Source organism: Eubalaena glacialis, chromosome 7, assembly GCF_028564815.1.
Source record: "Eubalaena glacialis isolate mEubGla1 chromosome 7, mEubGla1.1.hap2.+ XY, whole genome shotgun sequence".
Lineage (NCBI taxonomy): Eukaryota > Metazoa > Chordata > Mammalia > Artiodactyla > Balaenidae > Eubalaena > Eubalaena glacialis.
In genome coordinates, this window is record NC_083722.1 from 71,726,930 (window position 1) to 71,754,828 (window position 27,899).

The 27,899-nt window shown below is 57.8% G+C and overlaps 1 protein-coding gene across 3 annotated transcripts; it reads right to left on the reverse strand.

Moving 5' to 3' along the window:
- Window positions 1-728: 728 nt before the first annotated feature.
- On the reverse strand, window positions 729-22,984 carry ALS2CL (ALS2 C-terminal like). 3 transcript variants are annotated; one of them, XR_009701591.1, is made up of 28 exons: window positions 22,917-22,984; window positions 22,133-22,254; window positions 19,134-19,232; window positions 18,912-19,037; window positions 17,944-18,164; window positions 17,547-17,612; window positions 16,932-17,097; window positions 16,292-16,423; window positions 15,469-15,588; window positions 13,970-14,028; window positions 13,760-13,826; window positions 13,118-13,314; window positions 11,973-12,038; window positions 11,442-11,540; window positions 11,190-11,351; window positions 10,343-10,454; window positions 9,144-9,221; window positions 8,177-8,307; window positions 6,791-6,964; window positions 6,539-6,635; window positions 6,216-6,373; window positions 5,563-5,631; window positions 4,471-4,644; window positions 3,198-3,240; window positions 2,307-2,368; window positions 2,050-2,213; window positions 1,657-1,753; window positions 729-1,237 (listed from the first exon to the last, which is right to left on the reverse strand). XR_009701591.1 is itself a non-coding variant. In XM_061196638.1 (28 exons), the coding sequence occupies exons 2-28, from the start codon at window positions 22,217-22,219 to the stop codon at window positions 1,178-1,180; spliced, it is 3,072 nt and encodes a 1,023-aa protein (XP_061052621.1). In that variant the 5' UTR covers window positions 22,220-22,254; window positions 22,917-22,984; the 3' UTR covers window positions 729-1,177. The 3 variants fall into 3 exon arrangements, 2 of the variants coding, with proteins under 2 accessions (XP_061052621.1, XP_061052622.1); XM_061196638.1 differs by having other exon boundaries at window positions 2,050-2,199; XM_061196639.1 differs by lacking the exons at window positions 19,134-19,232; window positions 22,917-22,984 and having other exon boundaries at window positions 2,050-2,199; window positions 17,944-18,142; window positions 22,133-22,212.
- Between the last annotated feature and the right edge of the window lie 4,915 nt (window positions 22,985-27,899).

The window sequence follows — 27,899 nt, forward strand, 5'->3', positions numbered from 1 at the left end:
GTTAGGGCAGGGGGAGCCCCTGCAGGCCACCTGGCCCAAACTCCTCCATGTGAGGAGGAGAAACTGAGGCCCGGCAGGGATGAAGCTGCCCCGAGACCCAGTTCTGTGTTTCTTGGTTCCACACTAGAACCACTATTTAAATAAACTCCTCCCCTCCCAAAGGCTAAGGAGCTCCCAATGCCTCCCTCCCCAACTCCTGTTGGGGTCCTGAGCCAGAGGTGCTTATCGGTCAGGGCATAGGCCAACCTCATGCCTCCGTTGTCCCTCCTGCACGCAGGCCCACAGAGGTCATAGGTGTGTAATTCCCTTGGCACCTGCTGGCAGTGAGGCAAGCAAGGTGAGTTTCCTCCCCTGCCCCCAGCCTGCTCCAGCACGGCCATGATATGCGGACTGTAGTTCAGAGACCTCCAAGCCCACGCTCTCAATTGCATACCCAGCAAGGGGAAGGGCCTTGCCAGAGGCCACCCAGCAGGTCAGGGTGGAGCTGGAGCTGTTCCTGCCTTGCAGCCCTGAGAGGCCAGCTCTGCCCTGGGGCAGTCGGGAAGACGGCAGGTCCACAGGAGACAACTCATGGGAAAAAAGCCCAATAAACGGAGCCATCACTAGCAGCTTGGAGCCTCTGACCAGGAGAGGAGAAATGGAATGACACAACCCGAGACACAAGAACTTCAGTTACAGCCCAACAGACCAAAGTCAGACTTACGGAAGGATGCCAGAAGTCAGCAAGATGGATGGAAGGCCCTTTACAGACCATGTAGTCCACCATTTTACAGATGGCAACACTGAGGCCCAGAGAGGCTCAATAACTTGGAGGCAAGGATGAGGCAAGGAGAAGCCAGGGGCTCCTTGTCCCCAGTCCATGAGCTGCTGCAGGTCAAGAAGGTCATCCGAGGCTGGCCTAGAGAGTGGCAGGGGGCAGGGGAGGGGAAACCACCAGCTCTGGGGCCACACCCATCGCCCTCACCCTCCTCCCAGTCAGGACAGCAGCAGCATCTCCCTGCGAGAAATTAAATGCTCATCTCCTCCAAGAGCCACCTCCAGGGCTCATCCTGCCTTCTGTCTTGTGGGCCACAAGGGCCAGACTGGGCCACGCTCACTCCACGGGAATTCCACGGTGGCCCCTCTCAGCTCTGAGGTTTGTCCAGGAGAAGCTGAGCTACCACGGTTCCCTGGAGTTCTAGCGGCTGGGCAAGCGATGCAGCCTCATGTCCTCCTTCTGGATGTGCTCGTAACAGGACTGGCGGGAGAGAGGCGAGGCTGAAGCCAGCTGGCCTGCCTGCTTCAGCCACATGCACAGGCTCTAGGGCCTGACACTGGGGTGCACCCACCTCCCGGGCCTGGACCACTGTGTCTCCAACTCAGCCCTCAGCCACAGTCTGCAAGGAAATGGGTCCTTCCCTCTCCTACTGTGCTCAGGGATGCAGCCGGGAACACACTCAGCCCTGGGGATCCGAGGGCCGGGATGCACTGTGCCCACCTCCCCCCACCCAGCCCCTTTTAACAAGGGCAAGAGCAGTGGCTCTGTGAGGACCCTTCCCATGGAGACACACAGAAGCTGTGAATTTGAGCTCATCCCCGTGATGGTGTCTGGGGTGAAAGGGGTTTGCCCCAGTGGCCAGGGCATTTCTGCCTGGGCCCACCGCCTCTGTCCCTCACCTCCAGGGCCGTGAGCAAGAAGTCATACAGGCCTCCTGTGTGGATAGGGGCCATCATATCACGGATCAGGTGGATCTCGGCTCCCAGGTGCTGGATTCTGGAGAACCACCGCCACCACAACGAGAGGGAAAAGGGGACCTATCAGGGACAGGCACCGAGCAGCCGGGAAGGAGCTCTGGCCTGGGTGGCTGGACACCTGGGGTGTGGTCCCTGCTCTGAGTTTGGCACCCACGGGACCCTGGGTGGGCCTCTCTGGGCCTCAGCTTCCCCATGTGTACCAAGAAAGGCTGTGTCCATAAACCCCCATGTTCAAAGACTTTGGAGTATGTCTTGGTTGGGGGTGGGCAGGGTGGGAAGGGAAGCTCCGGCAGCCCACCCCCAGCTGGGGCTCACTGGGCACGCGACACCACGTAGATGAGCAGCGGCAGCAGGTCGTCCATGGGCAGCTTGTGCTCCTGGCCGAGCACCCGCGACACAGTGGCCTCAATTTCCCCATATGTCCTCTCCAGCACCTCCAGCTTCTCCCGGGGGTCCACCGTGGTGCTGCAGCAGGGTAGCTGGCTCCAGATCAAGGCCCTCAGGTTCAGTCCCAACCAGGGGCCCCAACACTCCTGCCACCCACGCCCACCCTCCCTGGGCTGTGGACTCACATCATCTTCTGCAGACATTCCGTGGCTGACAGGAAGCACTTGTCTCTGACCAGGGAGTATCTCTGCGTGGTTGGGGGAGTGGGTTAGATGAGGCCGCAGCCCCCCAGCTCTGTCACCTCCTCTTTCCCAGGGTCAGGGCTGGCCCCCGAGCCCCTCACCACCCACCCCTTCCCCATCACTGGCTTCACAACAGCTCTGCCCAGAGGGTTGAGTGACCCAGGGCAAGTCACAGATCCACTGTAAGCCTCAGTTTACTCAACTGTAAAGTGGGGTAAACGGACTCCAGGAGGCTGGGAGGATCAAAATGGAAAAAGAAGATAAGAATCATAACAGCCAATGGTCACTGGGTGCCACCCAGTTCTATGTCAATGGCTCTTGAGTCCCAGGGCTTGCTGAAACACCAACTCCAAGTTCACTCCCTGAGTCTCTGACTCAGTAGGTCTGGGATGGGTCCAAGAATCTGCTTTTCTAACAGGCTCCCAGACAATGCTGATGCTGCCAATCCAGCAAACACAATTTGAGAACCAATGCCCCTTGTGTTCTGGCCCACATCCCCTGACAACAATCACATGAGGTAGTACTAGTACTGCATCAGGGACTACTTCTACAGATGGGAAAACTGAGGCACGGAGATCAAGTATCTCACCCAAGGTCGTACAGCCAGTAAAAGGGTGGAACCTATGCTTGAACCTGGTCACTGTGGCTGTATACTCACCCACATGGGAAATCAGAACAGTGCAGAAAGCCTGCCATCTCCTCCCTCACCCGCTTCTGCAGCTTCTGACCAGTGACCACGAGGCAGAGAGCTGCTCGGAAGCCTGGGCAAACCTGGGGGCCCAGCTCAGGCTCAGGCCTCCCTCTCCTGGGCAGGTAATGGGCCCACACTCTCACCTGATTGGTCGTCAGCGTGAGGTCCTTCAGGGGCCACAAGTGCCTGAAATTAAAGCAAGATGGGAAGCTTTGCCAGGACCAGGGTGCGGGGTCTGAGGTCAGAGGGCAAATTCCCTGCATCTCCATGTCCCCCAGGAGGGCTGAGCAGGGGAAAGGGGCAGGGGATGCACAATGGCATCTGGGAACGCTTGTGTGAAGCTCAGGCAAGAGGAGGGCAGGAGGGATTCCCTGAGAGGGCAGCCCTCCATGCAGCCCCAAAACACGAGTGGGACTGGGACACAATGAGGAGACAGACGGGCAGTGCTGCAGGCCAGGGGACCCTCCTGGGCAAAGTCCTGGGGGTCAGGCCAGAGAGCTCAGTGGTGGAAACTGCTCCAGGGGTTCAGTGAGCTGGCCCAGGCTGGCGAGAAGTAGGGATGCCACGCAAGGCAAGTAGAGCCAATGGAGCAGGGAGGCCAGCATGGAGGAGGCGGCACTGAGGCAGCAGGAGGGGTGGGGAGGAGGGACACTTGCAAAGCCATGGACAACCAGGTCTCTGGGCTGGTGCCTGGTCAGATACAGGAAACATTCACCACATTGGAAGGGGAAACAAGGTTTTTTGGCAAGAGGGGGAATGGGAAGCGCCATCACCTTGAGACAAAGGGGACCAGGTGTGGGAGGAGAGAGTGTGTTCATGCCCTCAACACTGGTAGTATCAATGGATCAAAGGGGCATGGAGGAGAAAGAATATTTTGATGACTGAGGGCAGAAGGGAGGCCCTGACCTACTTCCGGAACAGTCCTCGGTTTCCCCTTGAGGATCTCCCCTCTCCCACTCTCAGTCCAAGAGCTGGGAGCAGGCGACCTTGCCCCAGCCCCAGTGGTAGATATTGAGGCCAGCCTGGCCAATCTGGGCCGCAGCCAGCATTCAGGGGCACATTCAAGACCCCAGCCAAGCCAGGGAGGAACTTCAGAGGCTCTGCTGGAGCTGTTGGGAAGGAGACACCAGCTCCCTGTGGGGCCTGAGCTGGGAGAATATAAACCTCGAGTGGCTGGTGCCATATTTGTCACCATACTGGGGAGCCAGAGACAGCCCAACAGAGAAAGAGAGAAGTTGCTTCCTTTATCATGCAGCTGACCACCCAGATCCAGCCACACCTGAATCCAGCCACACCTTAGAACTTCATGGGTACACAAGCCAATTAACCTCCCCGCTTTTTTGCTGAAGACAATTTGGGTTTGTACCCCCTGCTACACAAGAACTCTGGCAAACGTGGCGTGGTAGGGAGGCTTACTTCTGTACGTCCAGGAACTCAAGCAGCTTGGTGTCGGGGAAGAGGCTCAGGTTGGCAATGCCCTGGCTGTAGAGGCTGTCCTCCCTCTCATGAAGAAGCAGGTAGAGAGTGAAGAGCTCCGAGTAGAAGCTGGGCAGGACAAGGGGTAGCACCAATCTGTGCACATGCAGTTCCCTGAGTGAGAGCCACCAGGACAGGTCAGGGTCAGCAGGGTGGGCGTGGGGATCTACCCGGGCTGCCCCTCAAAGAGCCCACAGAACTCCTCGTCCCACCACAGTGTTCCTGCCTCCAGCCTCCTCCATCCCGGAGAAAACCCTTCCCAGCCTGTTCTCAGTCATTTCACAACCAATTGTCATCTGTGCCTACCTCACACTCTCAGTTGACTTTGAGAACCAATATGGCAGCTGAGGCAAAATTTTGATCCCCATTTGATTGAAAGCAAAACCAGGGCCCTGATAGATGAGTGACCTGCAGCAAAGCTCTCAGCAGCCCTTCCAAGCTAGTCCAGTTCTGCCTCCTAGTTTTCTGTGCTTCCTAGGACTCAGGGGGAAGTTCTCCCTAATGTCTAACCCCATTTCCCATGCCTCCTGCAATGCAGTAACAGAAAGACCTCTCTGATCAGGATCTCTGGGCCTGGAATCTGAAGGCAAATTGTAAGGTTTGGTCTCGGGGGACTGGGGAGACAGATTTAGTGATCCACTTAATTCCTGCTCTGTGTGACCTCAGGCTCAGCCCCTGCCAGGCCTCAGTTTCCACATCTGTGCACAGGGAGAAGGAGGTGCCTGAGGCAGCTGCTCACCCTCCATACACCCAAGAGATGAGGGTGGGATAACATGTTTAGAACAAAGATGCATTTGATGCACTGTGGCAGTGCCCCTCCCCAGGTTGCTCAAGGAAGAGAGATCATGGATCATTCTGATTCTTGAATGGTCAATGAACAAGATTTGGTCAACAGCATGAACCCCTAACACTTCCCAAGAAATACCCTTTTCCCCCGAGGGAGGGCCCAGGAGCAAAGGTAGAAGGACTCCCAGGACCCGAGCCTGGCTGCACCAGGGCAGAGAACCCCACAGACCTAATGGGGGCAGTCACCTTGTCTCTGCATCTTCATCTTCCTCTGGGGCCTGGCCCTTGCACTGTAAGGCAACCTGCAGCAGACCCCTGCAAACCAAAGGGAGGGGCGGCATGGCTGCCATCTCCCACAGCATGGGAGTCACCGAAGGCCAGGCAGGTGGGCTCCACCCCCAGAACCATGGAGCCTGAGGCCTGCAGAGCCCAGCGGCCCAAACCCCAGCAGTGAGGTTGGGAGTACGGGATGTCCGCCTGAGTGTCCTGGAACCCTACAACAGAACTAACTGCAGCATCTAAGGTTTCAGTTTACAGTGTTTGACGAGGTCACAGCTCAGCCGGGACAGGACAGGAGATGGTGTCTGAGCCCAGGTCAGGCTCAGCTTGCAGTGGGGTTAGAGTTCTCCTGGGGTCAGGGCTAGCCCAGGGCCTGGCTGGGGCTTGGACTCTGCCTGCAGTCAGGCCTTGCTATCACCTCCCCACCCTCTAACCCCTATGCTCACCAGCTGCATATTAACCAACCCACCCTGTTTCTCTCTCGATCCAGACCCAAGGCAAAGGCACCCTTCCTACCCAGGGTACCAGGCAGAGCTGATGCTTGGAAAGGGCAGAGCTCCCCCCACCCCCCGCCCTGGGGTCACAGGGCAGTGGTTGTCCCCATGTGCCACCAAGCTCACCTGTAGGCGGCCCAGAGTTCCTGGGCGTGCTGCTTCACCTCCTCCTGCGCCAGCCCCTGCAGGTGCTTGTTGGCCCCAATGCCTGAGTATGTGGCCTGGAAGGTCAGCATCAGAGTCCGGAGCAGCTTTCCCAGGGGATGCAGAGAGTTGTTCAGGGCCTGGGCAGGTGCAAAGGCAACAAAGAGATACTCAGCACCGTGGGCTGGAGCACAGCAAGCCCACGCAAGACCCCACTTCTTAAATGGGAGCACCGAGGCCCTCTCAGCAAGGGCCCACAGGCAGGCCTGTCCCCTCTGGTCAGCACCCTCCCCTGGAGCCCTTACCTTCTTGAGGCACTGCTGCAGGGCCTCGGGCGCCCGGTGCTGCAGCAGCTCCTCCAGGATGTCCTCCATTCTGCCTGCGTGGTCCTCGGGGTGGGTCCTGGGGCACCACACACACACACGTCTCTCACCCACGCCCAGGCCTGCCCCCTCTGGGAAGCCTTCCTCCCCTGGCCCACTCAGAGCCCCACTGACCCCAACACTGAGCTCTGGATGCCCTATGGGTGCACACGCCCACGCATGCCTGGGCCTCACCTCTCGCAGCACAGGTACTCCTGGGACTTCCGCAGCTCCCTTGAGCTCTGCACGTGGAAGCCCAGCAGGGCCTCCTGCAGGTCTCCAGGGCAGCCAGCTTGAACAAAGTCCTGGAAGGGGCCATAGACGCCCTGCCAGCGGTTCTCCACGGGGAAGACGCCCAGGCCCAGCTGCCTGCGATGGAGGCAGTGGGAGACATGGATAGGGATGGAGCCATGCTGGGCAGGACCCTGTCCAGCCCTTGGAGAGGTGGGGATATCCAGCCTGGTCCAGAGTCAGGGCCCAGGTGGGGTGGATGGAGTGGGGGATGCAGAGTGGCCTGACCTCCAAGGCTCCAGGAGGAGAAACGGGAGGCAGAGAAGGGTCAGAGAGAATCTACTCCATGGTAGAGAAAAGAGACAGGGGCACACAGAGCACTGGAAAAGAAACAGAAAGATCTGGAGAGCTGAAGGCCAAGTCCAGAGAGTGGGGTCTCGGCCTAGAGAGACCAGGGCCCAAATCCCAGGATTCCCCCGCCACGGGACCCCGCTCTCCCTCCTACCACACCTGGGTCCTTCCTGAGCTTGATCTTGTCTCAGCCAATAGGCCTAGGGGTCTGGCCGTGTGTGTGTCTGGTGCAGTGTCTAATGGAGCACTGCTCTCCCATGTCACGCTCACAGATTTTCCTACACCTGCACCCGACCCGGGCTCACACCCCTAGGGTTTGCCATCCACTTTTAGCTCCTGCTGTCAGGGAAAAGAAACATGCAGGGACAATGTGTCAAGTAATCAACATGTGAAATGCTGGCTGGCACCATTAGAACCACCACCCATACCTCAACAGACATAGTAAGAGTCACCACTTGAACAAGGAAGTTTTCCAAGGAAGTTTTCCAAGGAAGAACTCTGTCCCCATAGGGAAGAAGTCCATCCCCTTCTCAAATACCCCATGATAGGGACAGTGATTCCACTTAGTAAGTTTCCTTCTTTACCCTGGCTGCCAGGGAACTCAGAGCCAGGCTAATGCTTGATTATAAGGCTTATCTGCACCTCCCTTTCTTGTAAGCTCAACTCACACTTTAATTTTCTATCTTATTCTTGTTTGTTTTGTTTCATAAACTGTCTTGTACCCTTCCTACAAAAAAAGCAGGGTCTAAGCAAAGCCTACACATAGTATTTTTCTCCAGTTTTGTGGCATGTGGAGTTACCATCACATAGCCCTTAATTCCAAGAGTCTCTGACAAGGGTTATGTGACCTGAGCTCTCTGAACTCTCCAAAGAGCTAAGAGGAGGTACAGAAAAGCCGTTCTAATGAGACCTGAGTCTTTAGGGTAGAAACATAGACACACACAGACACACCCCCCAGAAAGGCTTCAGAATACACAGGCCAGACGGTCAGTCTCTCACCTCTTGCGGGTACTGCCTGGATCTGGAGGGAGGGCAGCTGTGTCCAGCACACCCTGGGTATGCAGTCCTCTCCCTGCCCCACTGCCAAAAGAGCCCTCCAGGGTGAAGCCATTAGGGAAGGTGACCTTGCCCTGGAAGCCGGGAGACAGATGCAGGGATGTTTGTCCAGCTGCCCTTCCATCCCATCATGACAGGCCTCATGCCTGTCCCTCCTGGGTCACAGAGGCTAGAAACTGATGGATGGCCTTCCCACCATCCATTCAATCTGCCCCACCCCAAGGGGCCCATAATCCTCCACCCCTGCAGGAGCCCCTGACTGTGCCCACCACCAAGGGGCTCATCTCTGAGGCAGGAAACAGCGAGGGAGACAGAGAAGGGACTCACGGGTCAGAGTGGGGAGGACCACCACTGGGTCCAGAAGTAGGCAGAGGCCTAGGGAGGACATGAGGTATCACCAGCCTTGAGGAAGGGCAATTCCTTGCTGCATGGGACTGTCCCATTCACAGCATTCCTAGTCTCCATCCATTAGATGCCATAGTACCCTCCAGTCAAACAGCCCCCACGTTTCCAAAGGGCCCAGCAGGGATACAACTGCCTTCTGCGAGGTCAGCTCAGGCAGAAACATACTGAAGGACAACGCCTCCAGGGGCACCTGTCCAAGGCACTGATGGTGGTGGTGGAGGGGGTGGATCCCTATCTTGGGGGCCAGGAGGGGACACAGCCAGGAGACCACCAGCACCCTCTGCACCCAAGGCAAGCCTACCTATCCCCTGTTGACTCACACCCGATCAAATCACACCTCCGCAGCAGGGAATGGTCGCTGCACCCACCCCCTAGATGTAGTGGAAATGGGAGAGGCCCTCCCTTACCTGCTCCACCTACCCTCAGCCCTGGATCCAAGCAGGGAGATTATAGACCCCAGCCAAGGTCTCAGCAGGGAGTGGAGTAGGGTCTCAGTGGCTCTCACCTTCCCCATGAGGGTCAGGTCCCTGGTGAAGGTGCCCTCATACAAGGAGTCGTCTTCCGAGAGAAGGATCCCTGGGCCCTAGGGAAGGAAGCGGGGAGGGTAGGAGCAGTGGGTTAGGAAGGGCCAGAAGACTGGCGGTGGGGAGGGGAGGTGGGCAGTGACCCATGGGCAGAAGGGTCCTGAGCCTTGCCATACCTCCCAGGACTGTGCCTAGGTGGGATGCCAGCCCCTGGCCTGCTGAGCACTGAGCACAAGGCCCATGGACCTCGACCCTGGGTTACCCTGACCGACACCCTGGGACCTGGCTCCTCCCCTCCAGCAGCCTCTCTCAAGAAGCCTCCTGGGGGACCCTTCCTTCCCACCTACAGCTCAGGAAGTACTGGGCTTTTCCTGAACCATCCCCACTTCCCTGTCACTGACCCCGGGGACAGCGGAGCTGATCAGGCTCCTGTGCTGCATCGGCTGCCAGGAAGCTCAGAACCAAATGGGATACAATTCGTGTTCTACTTATTTCTGAATCTATTTTATGTGCCTATTCTTACCTTTTCTTCCTCCTTCAATCCTTTCCAGGACAAAGTATAGATAAACAAACAAGCCACAATATCAATAACAGCCATCAGACCAGAGCCTCACTATGTGCCAAGCACCTGGCAGGGTGTGGGTGAGGCAGAAGGTGAGGGCTATGCCCGGGCGCGGGAGACCTGGGCTTGAGCCTCAGTTCTGATACTCAACAGGATGCAACACTGGGCAGGTTCTCTGACCTCTCCAAGCCTCACGTTTGTCACTTTTACACTAGGGACAATAACATGACCCCAGGGCTACTGGGAGGATCCCACGAGATCATGTTGGGAGGCTTAGCCCAGAGCTAGACACCCAGTTAGGGGTCTATAAACATGGGTAGTAGAGGCTGCTGGCATCCTCATTACTGTGCACTTCATTGTTGCTATTTTACTGAGTCATTATGATGAGTAGTTCACCTGAGCTGCTGATGGGAAAACTGAGGCTGGGAGGGGCAGGGACTTGGCCAAGGCCAGGGTAGGTGGGTGGCAGAACTGGATTCCTGCCCAGGTTCTGGCTCCCTCCAGCACGTCGGAACCCCGCTTCCTGCCCCATCCACCCCTGACCAGTCTCAGTTCAGCTTTGGAGCCCCCAGAGCAGGGAAAGGGTAGCTCAGGACGCACGTGGGTCACTGCACTCACCACCATCTTATCTGCCTGGAAGGTCCCCTGGTAGCAGGCACCTGCCTGGGTGACCATGACCCCTGGGCCATGGCGTTGGTCAGCCTGCCACATGCCAATATAGCGCTCACCCCTGGGGGAGGAGAGAGTAGGGCCAGAGTTGGATCAGAATTGTTCCCATGTACCTTCTGTGTGTTCTGCTGGCATGGGACCGGGGTGGGGGGCAGGGGTCAGATAAGGAGCAATGACATGGCCTGAATCCACTCAAGTCAGACATAGGGCAGGTGAAGTCAGGACCTGCAAGGGGAATGAGGGTGGAGGAGGAAGGGAGCCTGCCTGGGGGAGGGCATCCTGGCAGGCTTCCCGGGAGAGGTGGCAGGAAGGACAGATGGAGTAAGGGTGCCATTTAACATATGCAAAGCCATTGAGGTAGGAGTGTACGATAGATACGTGGGGACGTTCAGCAGTCTAGAAGGCTGGGGGTTACACAGGTGGCATGGCAGGCATGAGGTCAGAGGAGCAGGCAAGGCCTCAAATGTCAGGCCAAGGACACTGGGCTCTGTCTCAGCCCAGAGAGCCTGGAAGGGCTGTGATCCTTTGATAGGACCAGATCAGGGGGTCAGAAACTCCTCTCTGAAAGCGCAGGGAGGGGCCAGAGTGGGGGGGCTCCTGCAGTCAAGGTCAGGGTCCCTCATCCTGAGCCTCAGCAACAACCGAGAGAGTGGAAAGAAAGTGAGGGGCTTCAGAGAGACTCTGGGGGACAGACAGAATGGACCCAGTGATGACAGGGAACCCGTGCCCTGAGGCATTTGGTCTGTGAGGGCCCTCTCTGCCCCTCAATCCTGTTGCAGGGCTGCAGAGCACTCACCTGTCGCCATCCTCCTCGATGCCATAGCCACTCCTCTGGCCCCTCTCCCAGTGGCCCGTGTACCTGCAGGGCTGAGGGGTCTGCGGGGTGCTCTCAAGGACCCCAAATCCATGCCGCAGGCCTTCCTGAAAGTAGCCCTTGTACACCTCGCTGGTGCTGTACCTGGGGAGGGTCACCAATGGCTGGCCCTGCCTCCCAGAGGACGAGCCTATCCCACGAGCCTGTCCTGCCATCAGACCAAGGGTCACTTACTCACAGATGCCATAGCCGCACATGTTGCCTTCCCGCCAGTGGCACTTGTAACAGTCAAACTTATCCTCGGAGGCCTGGGGCACCAGGCGGATGCCAAAGCTGTCAGTGTGGGTGGGCAGGGAGGGAAGTCAGCACTGGGGCCACAGCCCTGGCCCAAGACACCTGTCACACCCCCTCCATGCCCAGGAGTGTCCCTGCTCTTCCAAGGGGGCTTCTCAGACAACGGGGAGAATCTGAGAGGTGCTGAGCCCCATCTTGCTCCCAAGAGCCCCTCAGGACACCCCATCTCCACCTCAACCCCCATGCACCCTGGGAGGGCCTTCTGGCCCTGGACCACTCCCTCCATGACCTGCCCCCCTCCTCAGGCCTAGTTTCCCCTTTAGGACAATGAGTGGAGCTGTGTCACATGGCCTCTAAGTTTCTGCTTGAGGTTTGGGAATGTAGGATGGGGCCAGGCTGGTGACAGTGGAGAGGGGTGGAAACCACTCCCTGCCTGCCCACCACACAGTCCCGTGTCAGCCCCAGCCTTACCCGTGCTCCAGGCCCTGGCAGAAATCCCCCACATGATTCCGCCCGTCTGGCCACTTCAGGGTTCCCCTGGAACATAGCCGAGGTCCACGGGCATCAGGTCCATGGGCACCAGACCCACCAGACCTTCAACACACACAAGACCCCCAGCCAGCCTCCGCCGCAGACTCTCTCCAAGGCCTCGATCCCCCTTGGACTGGACTCTCTGCCCCAACTCGGCCTTCTTCTCCAAGCTTTATGACCCCACATGGGCTCTCAGCCCTTCTCTACTCCTGGCACAATGGCCCCAGCAGCCTCACAGAGTGCGCTCCACACCCAGCAGGGAGAGCTCTGGAAGCATCCAGGTTGCCTTTTTCCCTTGACCAACAGGAAGCTCAGAGCTAACCTTCAAGCTCAAGCCAAGTGCTAGTCAGTGGGGTTTCTACCATCCCTGTCTCCTCTTCTGACACAGCACTGTTTTTTCTGTGTTTTTGTTCATAAGCTTCCTCAAGCCCTTTCTGGAAGCAGGCAGGGTATCAGAAACGAGTGGAATGCTTGCAAGCGTAACCTTGGCGAGTCCTTTCTGCTTTCTGGGCCTTGGTTTCGCCAGCTGTAGCACAAGTTGGGGCCACGTTCTTCAAAAGCCTATCTGCCTGTGGGGTCGTGTCGACCTGCAACTGAGGCCAGGCTCACCCTAGAACCTGCCCTGAGGCCTGGGGAAAGTCATGCCAGTCTCTGGGCCTCAGCTTCTGCACCTATAAAGGGGGTGATAACACTCCCCCAGAGCATTCTTGTAAGGACTGATGAAGACAGAATGTCTGCAAAACATTTCTACCACCACCAGACAATGCTATGTAGACACGAAAGTTTTCTTCCACCCGCCTGAGAACAGAATGGTAACTGTGGGCCCTGCAGGTCGGCTTCCTGATGTCTCCCCTACGCTCGGTAGCCTCACTGCCATCAAGACTGTATCTGACACAAACCTACAATGGGCCAGGTCCTGTCCAAGAGGACTTAAGAGAGACTCTGGGGGACAAACAGAATTCACCACAGGGGGTAACAGCCTTTGGTTCATGCCCCGAGGCAATTAGGTCCATATGGGTCCTGTCTGCCCCTCAGACTCCCAGGAGGATCCCTGCCTTGCTTGGCCCAGAGCCTCGGTCACTCACTTGCCATGGGGCCTGCCCCCGTACCACTCGCCCTCATAGGTGGCCTGGCTGAAGCGGCCCTCCGCACGGAAGGTGTATGCTCCACAGCGGCAGGTGGGGGGTTCAGAAGGCTCCAGGCCCGCCCCCAGCACCGGGAAGTCCTTCTTCCCACGCAAGGTCTGGCACACAGCCTGGGTAACCTTCCACTGCCAGGCCACCTGCGGGGGGACAGGAAAACATAGGACAGGCCACTGCTGCTGGAGGCAGCCTCTCTAGGAAGCCTCCTGGGGCGGCATCAGGTATCACCCTACCCACACCCCACTCTTATCACTTGCGGGGACCTCCAATGGCTCCCGCGCTGCTCCCTGGGGCCTCATCCAGACCTGAGATACTTGTTTGCAGCTTCGGGCCTGCCCAGAGAGGCCAAACAGAACCTTCAAACAGGCCCCAACCCTGGCTTCACAGAGAAAAACACCTGTTCTCTTCGGCATTCTGATGCCTGAGCCCAGGCTGACCCCTGACTCACTCTGACCATGACTCCAGAGGCTTGACATTCCCAATGAGCCTCCAGGGTTGTACACCTGTGCCCTCCCCTTACCCTCCTGTCACCTTCCCTCACTCCCCTGACCCCACTCCCCGAATTCACAGTCCGCCCACACTCACCCGGCCCTGCGGGTCCTTGGAGCAAAAGGAGAACTCTTCCTCAGGTGTGAGGAGGTGAAACATGCACCTAGACAGATGGAGCTGATGAGTAGGCCCCAGCTCTGCCCAGGAGGGTGCTGAGGGAGGGCCCAAGTCAGAGCCCTGGGGTGGGCAGGTTACATGGGGTAGAGGGAGGGAAGGCCTGGGGTGTCACTGGATGGGGGTGCTCACCCGTCCTGCCCAGGTTCCACCCACACCAGCTTCAGATCAAAGGTGTAGACACTGTGGCCCTGGAAGAAGATGGGGCACAGGTGGGCAAGATGCTCACCTATTCTCTGGTCTGGCCTTGCTCCCAAGCACCAGCTCGCTGGCACATCGCGGGGTGTCCCCAGCATGCTCAGTGCGGCACGCCCAGCACTGAGTCCCACACCACCCCTGCCGGCTCCCCATCTCCAGGGCAGCTCCTCCACCTCCCTTCCCACCCGAGGGCCTGGCCAGAAACCCAGGATCAGCCTCCCGCACTCCCGACATTCTGCTCCATCAGGGCCACCGGAGTGGTCTTCTGGAAATGCGTGGATCTTGTTAGCCCCTGCTGGAAACCTCTCTAAGGTCCCTACGGCTGAGCCTGACACCTGAGACCACACAGACCACTCCCCTCCACTGCCCGGGCCTCCTCCAGTTTGCCACAAATTCTCCTCAGCCTGAACCTATGCATGTGCTGTTCCTTCTACTTGGAATGTCATCCCTGCTCTGAGAGCCAGACCAAACCTCCCTTCCTCTGGAAGATTTTGCAGAGTGACCTTTCACCTGGCAACAGACACAGGTGGAAGCGGTACCAGGCCCAGGCCTGAAGGGGAGGAGGAGTGTGCCAGACATGGGCCAGGACAAGAGAGGGTCCAGCACAGACAACAGGACGTGCCAAGGTCCAGAGATGGGAAAGGGCTCAGCACCTTTTAGTGACAGTATCTCTTCAGTGTACCTGGAGCACAGAGGGTGAAATCGGGAGTGGAGGGAAACTCAAACTGAATCAAAACCCCAAAACCAGGCTTCAGGAGACACAAGTTTGGATGGGCAAATAGCATCCCTTCTAGGCCTCAGCCTCCCTATCTGCAGGGGAGTTCCAGGCTGACACTCTAGGGGGATAGAGAAGACAGTGCTCTGGCTATCACAAGGGCAATACAAGTTCAGGGGGAACTAGGCACAGCCAAGGTTATGGGCCACATAACAAATCCCAAACCCTAGTACTGGCTCCCTCCTGACTTCTGTAATGCCGAGAGCCCGGGCACTGCTGCTACATGGAACTCTTCTCTAGAAGCCTTGCATGTGCCCTGAATGGTTCATGCAGCCCTCCTCAGCCACTATGGGCCACCTATGACCATTGTCTGAGGTTCCTCTCCTATGGGAGGAAGAGAACTAGGAGTTGTCTGCCATCTGCTGAAGGACAAACTGACAACTGTCCCATTTTACAGATAAGGAAACTGAGCTGAAGACATTTAACAGGGATGCCAGCTGTGGAGAGTTGAGACTGGAAGAGCCCTTCTCCATAGCCCACACTCCTTCAGGGATGGCTCCACCTGCTGCCCCCACGCTAGCACTCTGCCTTTCTGCCCCCATCACCTCCCCAGGCCCAAGTTCTCGCTCCCAGCCACATGTCTCTTTCCTACTCCTTTTTTCAACCAGCCCCCAGACCCCCACTGTGATCCCAAGACCTCTGGCCAGCCCCACCCTACCTGTAGCAGGACAAGGGCATCATCAAAGAGCAGCACACGCTCTGCCCTCAGCGGGGTGACCGTCACAGGTATGTCCTGGCTGTCTTGCAAGAGTCGGTGAGCGGGGGTACAGAGCACATCCTGGCGAGGTGAGGAGGGAGGTGCAAGGCTCCGGGACCTCTGTCCTGGATGCTGCCGGCCACTCCACTGCCCGCCTCTGCCCCAGGCACCTCCCCCAACACTCTGAGCATCTCCTGGAGGCTCCCAGGTCAGTGATGGGCACTGGGGCTCCAAGGTGGGGGGGTGTTCATTCCTGGCTATACCCAGCAGGACAGCACAACTTCACTTGAAGCCTTACTTTGTCCTCCTCCACCCCATCTCAGGCCACGGCCCCAGCCAAGCCCCCATCAACTCTCACCCAGGGTTCTACAATCCCTGCCTCTCTCTGGCAATTTTTGTCCCCTTCACTTGTCCTCCTAATTCTCTGCACTGGGCCCCAAGCCTGTCATGCCCTGTCAGAGCACAGGGGACTTTCCTTCCTGCAGGGGCAATACAGGCAGTGACTCGGGGGTGCAATCATTCAGTGACATCCCAGGAGAGAGGGTCGGTTCTGCTGACCACTCTTCCCCAGAGCCAGAAGCTCACATCCCAGCCCAGGAGGTGCTCAGCAAATGGGTGAGGATGGCTGGACAGGGGAACGTCACAGACACCTGCTTTAGCCACTGCCCCCCACCCAGGTGGGGAAGCTGAGGCATGGAGAATGCAGCAGGCAGCTCAAGCTACCCAACGGGCCCCTGCCGGACGGCAACCCCTTCCCTCACTGCCCCTCAGGCCTCGAACTCACCCTCAGCCGGCTGCTCAGAGTGTGCCAGAGGGCCTGCGTGGCCATGGCCTGGTCCAGCTCCTGCCTCATGAAGGACTGCAAGTTCCCAAAGACTGTGGCTGCGTGCACCAACAGCTCCCGGGCGGGGTGACGCTGTAGGGGGACAGAGCAGCCGGGGCGGGGTATTATCAGAATCCTCTCCCACCCTGTGATGACTGCCCCAGCCCTGGCCTGGCCCCAGCTGGCCAGGAGGTCTGGGTCTAAGTCTAAGCTTTCCCTTTTCTCCCTGCCAGCCCCTCCTCTGGTAGTAGGAGGATGCTTCCAGGGGATTTAGGACCATTCGATGACTCCCCCAGCTGGGGCTGGGCCATGTGTCCTCACACCCAGTACATGATTCTACATCTGTTCTCCGGGTCTCTGCTGGCTCCACCAGGGCAGGGCCATGTACCTCAGATACCCCAGGGCAAGGACATGTCCCTTCAAACCCCCCAGAACAAGACCATGTCCCCAAGGCACGGCCAGGTCCTTCGCAAACCAGGGTTCCTGAGTAGGCAGGTTCCCTGAGCCAGAGGCCCGTTTCTCCCGTCCCTCAGCTTCCCCACGGGAGACAGGCCTGATAACCAGCAACTCCCCCCAACTCCCCGTCACCCCTGCTACCTACCTCCCCGACAGTGTCCCCGAGGCTCAGCAGGAGGAGCACGTACTGCTGCACATGATGGGTGAGTGGCTGGCGGAGGGCCTGGACCAGCGCTGTGCCCACCGAGCCCTCTGAGTTCATGCCCGACAGGAGCTGCTGCAGCGCCTTCCGCTGGCCCTGCCAGTACTCTCTGAGTGGAGGGAGGGCCACACACCCCTTCACTCTCCCCTCCTCTGTTCCCGCACCTGCCACCATTGCCCCCTTGCCCTGGCTAATCCCCCAGATCCCAGGACCAGTCCCAGACCCCAAACCTCTCTCCCATCAGAAAAACAGTGGCTGAGTGACCCTCTTGGAGATTTGGTAGCAGTATCTCAGAGATTAAAGCCCACCCTGAGTAGCCATTAGGAATGCTTCCCCGCCCCAAGGTCACTCCCGCTAGTTGGTATATGGATTCTGCTCAGAGCCTCACTAGGCTTCCCTCCCTCTCTTCAGTGTGGATCAGCGTGTAATTGCTAGAGCCAGGATTGCTCAGGATGAGTCCCGGGCCGTGACACTCACTGCTCTGGGGTCGTGGCTTCCCCAGGCCCTCCCTCCCAGACACCCCCAACTCAGAGGCCCACTGCAGCACTCCGTGCTCACCTCCTCCTCTTTACTGCCTTCTGAAAGGCCTGCACTGCCACGCAGCTTGTGTAGGACTCGAGGTACCTGTAGGTAGCACAGGGGACACCCAGCAAGCCCAACCCTCAGCTCCAGACCCAAGCCCCTGCCCTTCTGGTGTCCCTAGATCCCACCCACTGAGTGGCTGCAGCCCTGAGGGCCTGGCTCTGGGCACTGGTGACCTTGAGTCTTAACTGACCCAACTAGACAATTCTAACTCAAAGTCTCTTTTCCCTGGGAGGCCACCAGGCTCAAATCTGGGGTGCCTGAGCCTGCCACCAGGCTAACACCCAAACCCAGGGCTGAACCCAAACCTTTGCCGAAGCCCTGACCCAGGTGAGTCCCAGTGCCAGCCCCAGCCCCGCCTCGGCTATCTTACTCCAGGTGGACCTGCAGGACACGGTCAGCGCTGTGCAGCAGCAGCAGGGATTCCAGACTGATGGAGTCCGGGTGGCGCAGCCTCTTCTGCAATGAGTGCAGGCTTTCCTCCATCACCTCCCACAGCTGCTGGGAGCTCCTGTGCACCTGCTGCAGGAGCCGTAGGCACTCTCTGCCCCAGGGATCTGAGGGCTCTGGAGCTGGAGCAGGAGCACAAGCACACTGTGAGGGGAACAGGGCCGCTCCACCTTCCAGGGAGCACGCAGAGGCCCTGGGTGGTCACCCGAGGGGCAGCAGCACCCCTGGCCCTGGAGCTGCAGCTAGGGTCCCACATCCCTGGGGTCCTTGGGACAGAACTGGAAGCCCATGTGCCCCCTTGAGCTCAGCAAGGGATGGGCAGGCTACAGCAGTGGGCAGCACCCTTGTGGATTCAACAGGGGCACGTGTCCACCTCCTCACTAAACAGGGACAGCACTGATGACCTAAGGCCACCAAGTACAAGAATTCCCCCTGAGTTTCAGAGCTTCCTCAGGTCCAGAATGTGGAGTCCATAGGGTTCTGTAGTCTCCTGCCATTCACAGATGCACCAACAGAGCCCCCAAGAGGAAGGCACCTGCCCAAGGTCATTTCGCAAACCGGGCATCCTGCCTTCCATTCATGCCCTGGGTGAAAGCAAGATGAGAATTCAGGCAGAGAATCCAGGCCTGTGCCCTGGGAGAGATGGAACATCGCCTCCATTCACAGCAGGTTTGGGCTAGAATGGGGTTCACAGCCTGGTTCCCTGGGGTCCCTTTGAGAAGGAAGCAGCCAGCAACTGGGGGTGAGGGCCCTGGACCCATCCGAAGACACCCACACCAAATGTCACCGCTCCCATTTGCAGCTGAGAAAGCTGTAGCTCAGAAGGTCCAACAGGGGAGGACTCCTGTCCCTAGGATGGTTCCTGCATCCCCCACCCTCCCCTCAACTCACCGGCCTCCAGAAGGGGCTGGAGGACAAAGCTGTTGATGCGTGCGAGTGTGGCTGAGAAGACCTCCTCCAGCCGCAGCAGGGCTGCCTCCTCAGGGCTGCACATGGCCAGGGTGCCAGACTCAGGGCCTGAGAACCAAGCACAGATTAGAGCGAAGAGCAGCCATGGGAGCAGGGTGCCCTCTCAGGCCATATGCCCAAAAGCAAGGCCCATGACCACCCTACCTCAGAACTGAGGAAGGAGCCCAGGTCACCCCGAAGGGGAGTTTCTGAACTGGCCAGTGACCCCTGCTCATGCTCCACTTGGGCCCAGCTGAGGGGAGCCTGAAGGAGTGGGAGAGAGGGCTCAGAACTGCCAAGGGAAGCATCTATTTGTTACCCAAAAGGCAGATGCTCCTTAAGCCCTCTGGCCTGCTCATTCCTCTGCTCAAACACCCACCATGGCTCCCAAGGGCTCAGAGTAACAGCTAGTAGTGCTTCGACCTAGCCCTCTCTCCACTGACTCTCTGGAAACAAGGACATACTCTCGGAGGAGCACAGCCTTTATCTCAAGGCCACGGCTCAGGACCCCCTGTCATCCAATAGGGCTATGTAGGAGAGGTCTGGGGGAAGTGGGAAATTTCCTGCTGGAGCCATGAAGGATGGGCAAGAAATAAAGAGGCAGAGAGGAGGACAAGGCATGCAGGTGGGGGAACCATAAGAGCAAAGACTCATGGGCATGAAGGCCCAGGCTCTGCAGGTGGCCCACCAAGAGCTGCCTAAGTGGCTAACAGAGGAGCCATGGAGGGCCTCAGAGTGGGGGAGTGATGGAATTCAAAGTCAGACTTGGGGACACGGACTTGGTGACAGTTGCAGAGGAGATGATTCCAAGCCATGAGAGGGTGAGGTGAGTGTGGGCAGGAGCCAGACCCTTCATGCCCCCCTGCAACCTGCAGGACGGGTTCTACTCCAGACATGGGGGCCATGGGGGTAGGCAGGTCTTTGGACCTCCTGCCCTGGACAGCGGGACCCTCCAAGAAAGGAGGATCACCTGAGAATGCAGCCTCCTGACTGGAGGGAGGGGGAGCAAGGGACCTGGGTTCAAACCCACCCCCATAGCCAGGTTGCATCCTCCAATCAGACACAGCCCTCTCCTACCAGACCTGGCAAAGGAGTTCATCTGCCCAGATTACGTGACTGTACGTCTCAGGGTTGAGAATTAGAGTCTTTTAACCCCAGACCCTCAGACTCAGCCTCTCTCCGACTCTGACACTCTGAGGCTCTGAGTTGGTTGACCTGGGTGGGGCTGTAGACATAATATGAGGCGATATAGACAGACCCAAAGGACCAAATGGGAAGGGGTCTCATCCCTCCCCACCCAACCCCAAAGACACCAAAGGGCATTCCAGGCCCCTGCCAGAGCCTACAATTCCCAGGGAATTGGCTCTGGGGCAGAGTGAGACGAGCGCCTCAGAACTCTGGCCAAGGGCCCAGGCCCAGGCATTCCTGCCCCACCTTTCCTGCTGTTGTTGCTTCAGGACGGCGAGGCCTTGGGAGGGAGAAGCAGGATGGAGAAATGGCTGGACACCCAACTGCAGGCTTCTCTTTCTGCTGGCCCCCTGCAGCAGCCCCAGCCCCCTATGGAGGACTGGGGGAGGGTTGCTCCAAGTCAGCTCAGACATACCAGGACAACACAGCCAAGGAGTCAGGGGTACAGCAAGTGCGGTCTGGGCACATCTAACCCTCACCCATATCTCCAGAAACTGGTGGAATGGAAAGACCCTTTGGGAAGTGACCTTTCCACCCTCAGCTGGCAGTCTGTCGGGGTCTGAGCTGAGAGGTGAGGACACTAGCTAAAGGTGGAGGGGGGAGGGTGCAGCCAGGATGGGAGGTACAGACTAGGAACCAGATCAGGGTGAGCTGGGGACCTGCAGCAGATAACCCACTGTTGGGAGGCCTTGCACATCAGATCCCCGACACTTACCTGGGGCCCACCCCAACCAATGCCACATCCAGGGCGCTCCTCTCCCCCTTCGGCTTCCTCTCCTTGCCCCCATGGGGCTGGCAGAAGCTCCCCTACCCTGGACCCATGCCTCACACCTCAGCAGCTCCCACAGGACCCCCTTCTGACCTCTGCCCAGCTATTCGGACCTGGCCATGCCCCAGCTTATCCAGAGCCCTGCTCTTCTCTGGGCTTCAATCACCTCCTCTGTGAAATGGAGGTCTGACTAAATCACAGTTGTTCAAACTATTTTAGGCTTCCCTAGAAAGGATAAACCGGTGGAGGGGAGCTCCTCTGGGTATGGGGACCTGCTCTTCAGTCTCCCTTATCTCTCAGTGCAGCCTGGTGCCCCTGAGGATGAGTCTTACCGACACAAACTGGCAACACTACTCTGGGACCCTTCCAGGTCTGTGGCCCCAAAAGGATCTCTAACCCTAGGAAACCGAGTCACACTGCCCAGAGGAAAGGCCAGAGGTTAAGCATGGCTGGTGAGACGGTGGGTGGGGAGAAGACTGCAGTTGAGGCTAGACATCTGGTCTGGTGGTCCCGAGAGCCTCTGCTCCCAGGCTAGGGAGTTCTGGGGCTTCATCCCGAAGGCAACGAGGAGAGTGTGAGGGCAGGGGCCAGGCCAGGCATGAGTGTGCCTGAGTGTGTACACTGGCGAGGGAGGAGGAAGAGGTGCTGAACCTAACACCACAGGGACCCGGCAGGAGTCTCCCCTTTCAAACCCCAGTCCCACCTCCAACCCACTCCTCTCTGGTTAAGGGCATGGCCTCCTTACCCTCTCACTCCATCCAGCTCTAAAGTTCCTTAGTAGTAGACTGCACATGATGTACATATGGGGAAACTGAGGCCCAGAAAGCAATGGGAGGGCCCAGAGACACTAACTGTAGAGCATGTACAGGGCTCAGACCCAGGCCTCTGGCTCCCAGTCCCACCAAGCTCACCTGAAAGGCTGGGCGACTCACCCTAGGGCACACAGCAAGTACCTAGGCTTCCCAGGCAGCCTTCATGTTCACCACGGGGTGGGGTGAGGACAGACTGGCTAGTCTTGGCGTGTCCAGGTGAGTCAGCTGCCAGTCCCCGTGGCAATCTAACCAGCAGCCAGACCTGCTCTCTCTCTCTCTCTCTCTCTCTCTCTCTTGCATTCTTGGCCTCTGTCCATGCTGGGTCCCTCTCTCCCTTGCCTCCTCCAAGGCCTGGCCCCTCAGGCCCCTGGGCCACACCCTGTCATGGTACTCACTCTGTTATTTCCTGGTCTGGACAGGCAAGGAAGTGCTGCTTGCTGTGGAGGCTTTTTCCTGGGCTGCCTTGGAACCCCCTTGATCATCCAGCAAACTCAGTGGTAGGCAGAGGAGGGAGGAGCTGCCCAAGGGAGGGGGCGCTGAACTGTCACAGCTGACGGGTCCCAGCCTCCACCTGGGCCCCTCCCCCCACCCTCCCCCCCGCACCCCTCCTCTGCCCTTCCGTGGCTCCAGGCTTCTTGTCCTAGACCCCACCCCCCACCTTCCCAATCTCTCTGGTCGCTTTTTTCACAGCTTTCCTTCCTCTTCCTGGCCAGGCACACGCAGTCACTGGAATTTCCCAAACATGGGATCCAGTTCCCACCACCAGGCATTTGCCCATGCCGTTCTCACTGCAAGCAACACTAGCCGGCGTCACCTCCTCCTGGCAGTCTCTCAGGCTGGGTGAGGCCCCGCGGGGTCGCCCCACAGCCCAGGCCAAGCCCCTGGGCACTGCCCACGTATTTGTCTGCCCTCGTGTCAGGCACGGGCCCAGGGAGGCTGTCCCGTGGTGACAGGGTGACCAAGGGGCAGGGAGGAAGAAGCTGAACCCCGCTGGGAGGGAGGGGTCTTCGGACAAACTCGGACGGCCCGGGTGTGAGTGCTGCCGGGGACCGAGGAGTCGTGGAGGGCCGGCACGCGGCGGCCCGAGGGGGCGCGGAGACTAAAGTCCCACCTGGAGCGAGGAGGGGCGGGGAGCAGAAGGGCTCTACCCCAGACGCGCGACCTCCACCCATCCCTTACCTGTGCGGCACGGAGGCGCACGCCGGGAAAACCGCCGCGGTTGCTCTCTCGCGGACGCCCGCCCCACGTCGGCCCCGCCCCTTCAGGCCCCGCCCCCGAAGGCCACTCCACCCCACCCCGCGTCCCCGCCTCGCCTCCCGGTACCGCTCCGAGTCGAGGGCGGGGGCCTGCCTGGAAGGAGGCGGGGTTTGGCGTCCATCTGCCCCGCGCACTAGGGCTCTCCTGAGGTCTCAGGCTGCTGTCTTCCAGGGTCTGAAGTCACCTGGGACGCAGTGGGGGGTGGGAGAAGGAGGAGAGGAGGTGGGAGCTTGACCCACCCCCCGCTCCCCCCAACACACACAACGCACACGCTCTTGCTCACGCCCAGGAGAGCCGGGGTGTGTCTAGGAAGCAGTCCTGGTTTCCTCGTCCCGGCGGGGTCTTTTCCAATCCCCCTCACCTCCCCCCCCCCTCCGCCCCCATTCTGACTCCCTGCGGGCCTAGGTGCAGCCCGGTGACTTCCTCCGCCCGCACCAGTCACAGGGGCCGGCACAAGAGGAGCACCAGGTGGGTTCATGAAACCTGTGGCCGAGAGTAGGGTAAACCGAGGCTGCCCCCGGTGGGCAGGGCGTCCGTGGCCAGCGGCCACTCCTGAGTGACCTTGGGAAAGTCCCCTGCCCGCACTCCTGAGTCTCAGCATGGCCCGGTAGAGCGTGAAGCCAGCGGTTGTCTGCGCGCCAGGGCCTGCGACCTTGGAAAAGGTGGCGGGAAGCCTTGTTCCAGCGGACCTCCCGGCAGGGGGAGGGCCCACGGTTCAAGCCTGTAACAAAGGAGTCTGCTGTCTGCCTCCGGTTCTCCATTCACTTACCGAGGCACGCGGATTCCAGGGAATGACCCACGTCACTGCCCCTTTCACAGCTGACAACACTGAGGCCGAGAGGCCCCATCCAGAGACAGGCAGTGCAAATGCAGAAAGGATGGCCCACCAATGCTCTACTCAAGTCTGAGCTGGTGGGAGGCATGCCCCGTCCTGCCAGGCTGAAGAGAGATCCCCAGTGGAGTGGAGTACATGGCGGGTTGCAAGCGCTCCTTCACAGATGAGCAGGGTCTTGGCGGGTTTGTGAGTGGCCTGGCACATTGCGGTGGGCAGACAAGAGGTCTCTGGGGCTTGGGAGGAAGGGCCGAGGGCTGAAGAGTGGCCATAGCCACATGTGGAGAGAGCAAGGTGATCCAGGAGCGTATGGTCCCACCACTTGGCAACAAACAGGGCAGGCAGGCCAGGCCCTGAGCAGGAGGGATCTAATCTTGTGCTGGGTGTCTCTGGGCCAGCCCTTCCCCCTCTCTGGGCCTCAGTTTCCTTATCTGTACCTGTAGCTGAGGGAAGGCAGTGCTGCCTAGGCTCAAGCAGGAAGAGAAGCGCCTTGTTGACTTCCTCCCCAGAACCTAGATTTCCTGTTCAGCCACATCTAGGGCAATTGGAAGGCTGGGGGCTGGTCTTCCCTCACTCATTCCCCACTCACTGGGTAGCGTCACAGCCATTGCCAAGCCCAGTTTTACACCTGATAAATGGGGCAAGACCTGCCCAGCCTCTCTCCCAGCGTTGTTGGTAATTTGTAGTGCCCGGTAGTGCCCAAAAGACAGCCTCCACTTGGTCCACCTGCCCTTGGCCCCCTGCAGTACAGCCCAGGGCCCTTACCCAACCCCACCACAGATGTGCACACACCCACCTGCACCTCTCCTACACCCCCTGCACACATACATGACTCCACAGTCACGGGAATGTGGTGGTGTGTACACTTACCTGTGTCACATGGACCCATCTGCTATTGAACCCACTGGCAGGGCCTCCATGTCGCATAACTTGGGTGGCAGCTCTGTACATGTGCACATGTGTGCAGACTCACACACTGCTCCATGGAACACGCACTGAGAGACCCAGGCATGCAGAGAGGCCAGTGCAGAGTGCGTGTGTATTCCCACGTACTCGAGCGCCCTGGGACATAAACGCATGCTGATGAACACACAGGTCTCACCCAGGCCCAGCTCAGCCCCAGAGCTATTCTGGGCCAGGCCCGAGGCCAACAAGGTCAGAGACTGCCAGCTCCCAACAGGCCCCAGCCACTGTGTCACAGGCCTAGGCCACCCAGCCCCCACCCCCAGCCCAGGCTGAGTCCAAGATGCACGGGATCTCAGCCTGGCTCTGTGACTAGGCGGATCCTCGCTCCCTACCCCCTGCTTCCCCAGAGCTGAACCTTGAGCTCTGAGGTTTCAGGCTCCAGAAGAGAATGCCCACAGGGTCCCCTGGCCCCTGCCAAATGACTCTGCCCACAGCTTCCAACCCAGAGGCCCTGGAGGCTGGACTGGATCCCTACAGGAAACCCACAGGAGCTAAAAATAATACACAAGGGACAAACAGGATTCTGCAGGCCAGCATTCATGCCACGATGCATGGAGGGAACACTATCTTCCAGGGAAGCCAGGCTGGAGAGCGTGGGGTTCCAGAGCTCTGCCACCCCAGACCTGATAGGCCCAACTGGGAGTGGGGTGCAGGAATATATGGGGACCCTCATAAGAAGTAGAAACAGTACTGGACAGTGAGCAGAGCTATGGGTTAGGAGCTGAAAACTGAGTTTGAGGCCCCAGTTCCTGAGTGACCTTAGGTAGGACACAACCCCTCTCTGGGCCTCGATTCTTCACAAGTAAACAGGGGGGAGGAATAAAAAGGTGGAGTGAAGTAAGTCAGAAAGAGAAAAACAAATACAGTATGCTAACACATATATATGGAATCTAAGAAAAAAAAAAAAAGGTCATGAAGAACCTAGTGGCAAGACGGGAATAAAGACACAGACCTACTAGAGAATGGACTTGAGGATATGGGGAGGGGGAAGGGTAAGATGTGACAAAGAGAGAGAGTGGCATGGACATATATACACTACCAAACGTAAAATAGATAGCTAGTGGGAAGCAACCGCATAGCACAGGGAGATCAGCTCTGTGCTTTGTGACCACCTAGAGGGGTGGGATAGGGAGGGTGGGAGGGAGGGAGATGCAAGAGGGAAGAGATATGGGAACATATGTATATGTATAACTGATTCACTTTGTTATAAAGCAGAAACGAACACATCATTGTAAAGCAATTATACTCCAATAAAGATGTTAAAAAAAAAAAAAAAGGTGGAAAAGGCTTTAGCTTTCAGGATGTCCCTCTCACTATGGTGTTTAACACCGGAAAACTGGAAACATGCAAATATTCGAGAATAAGGAATTGACTGAACAAAGTATAGTTGGGTTTTATACAATGTAATTTCACACTGCCTTTAACAACAGTGACAGCAATAATCATAACGACTTGCATTTACTGAAGGCTTGTAATGTGCAGGTGCCACGATACTGTAGTTATACTCACTTTACAGATGAGGGATTTAAGCTTGGAGAGGTTCAGTAGCCCACTGAGAGCTCACTGCTGTCAATATGACCATGACCCATAAGTCTTCGTTTTCAGCTTTAATAACTACAGAAGTTATAAAGTATAAAACTACAAATTTACAAGAAACATAATTTGCAAGTTTCATTCCTTATATTTTCTTTATGCTAATTTCATCGTGAATTTTGGATAACTTTAATTTTTTTCTGTCAAGTTTTGCCATCTTCAAAGGGCAAAAAAGGAAATTTAAATAATTAAACTTCCAAATGGTGTCTCTTGTAAGTGTGTAGCTTTATACTTCTGAGGTTATTAAAGCTTAAAACTGCACTAAGCCTTTTGGGCCATCTTGTTATTTTAGGTCAGTTTGACTCCAAAGCCTGCATAACAGTATTGACATTGTGTTTGGGGGATGTGGGGATCTACGATGTTGTATTGGGAAAAAGCTCTGGGAAAAAGGTATATGATAAATAGCATACAGTGAGATTTCAGCTGTGTTCAACAGCCTGCCGAGAGGTAAAGCCCACTTGGAGCAGAGGCCATATCAGGGGACACTGGGGACACACATGATTGTATTCCCTTTCAGATTTCTTCACTGGGCTTTCCCTACCTTTTGGATGGAAAGAAGCAATGACACCCTCCCCTCCTGGGCTGAGCTGTCCCATCAAGGAGAGCCAGCTTGTACTCATCACTCCCATAATCGTTAGATCATATAATCCTCCCATCAGCCCTGTGATGAGAGTCTTGCCCTCTCCATTCCATAGATGAGGACATCAAAGCAGAGAGGAGTAATGGTTTACTCAAGGCCACTGTCAGGCTCACTAACCTCAGCCCAGTCCAGCCAAGGCTTCTCTGACCCCATTGTCCCAAGGGTGACCTCCCTGGCTGGTCAGTGTGGCTTTCATAACAGATGGCCTGAAGAAATGGTGGGCAGAGAGCTGCAGCAAGTGATTTGGGCTTCAGTGAAATTCTTGTTTGCCTGATGAGGGCAAGCCTGGGGAGGGTGGGGTGGCCCAGCCCAGCCCACCCAGTCCCCAGACTTTGCCACCCACTGTCAAGGGTCTTCTCAATGGGCCAGCTGTCCTTTGCCAGTGGTTTTCTCATTTTCCTGCCTGCCCTGTCATCTAGCCCTGACGCCTGTAGGTATCCGCAGCTGGCCCTCTCCTCTCTGCTGCAGCCTGCCTTGGTCCTTGCCCATCTATGGCACCGCCAGGCAGGAGCCGCAAAAGACTCTGGATCTACAGGGTCCCCAGTTCTGAGGGCAGGCCCAAGGCCCAAAGCACCCCAGCCTGCACAGGTCTCCACTGGTGCCCTTGGTGATGAGGAATGCAGGGGTCCAACACCTGGGCTGCTTCTCAGATTAATAATAATGGAAGGAAGGAAGGAAAGGAGAGAGGGGGGAGGATGGATCAGAGGAGTCTCCCTATCGCAGGCCTCCCCACTCCTCTTCCTAAGTCCTCCCCAGGTTTCCACAGCTCCTCCGAGCCTCCCTCCCTCAATCCCTGGGTTGTCAAGGCTCACTCTGAGGTCAGGACCAGAGTGCAGTGTGGGCCAGGTTCAGTGTGAGGTCAGGGTCATGGCTC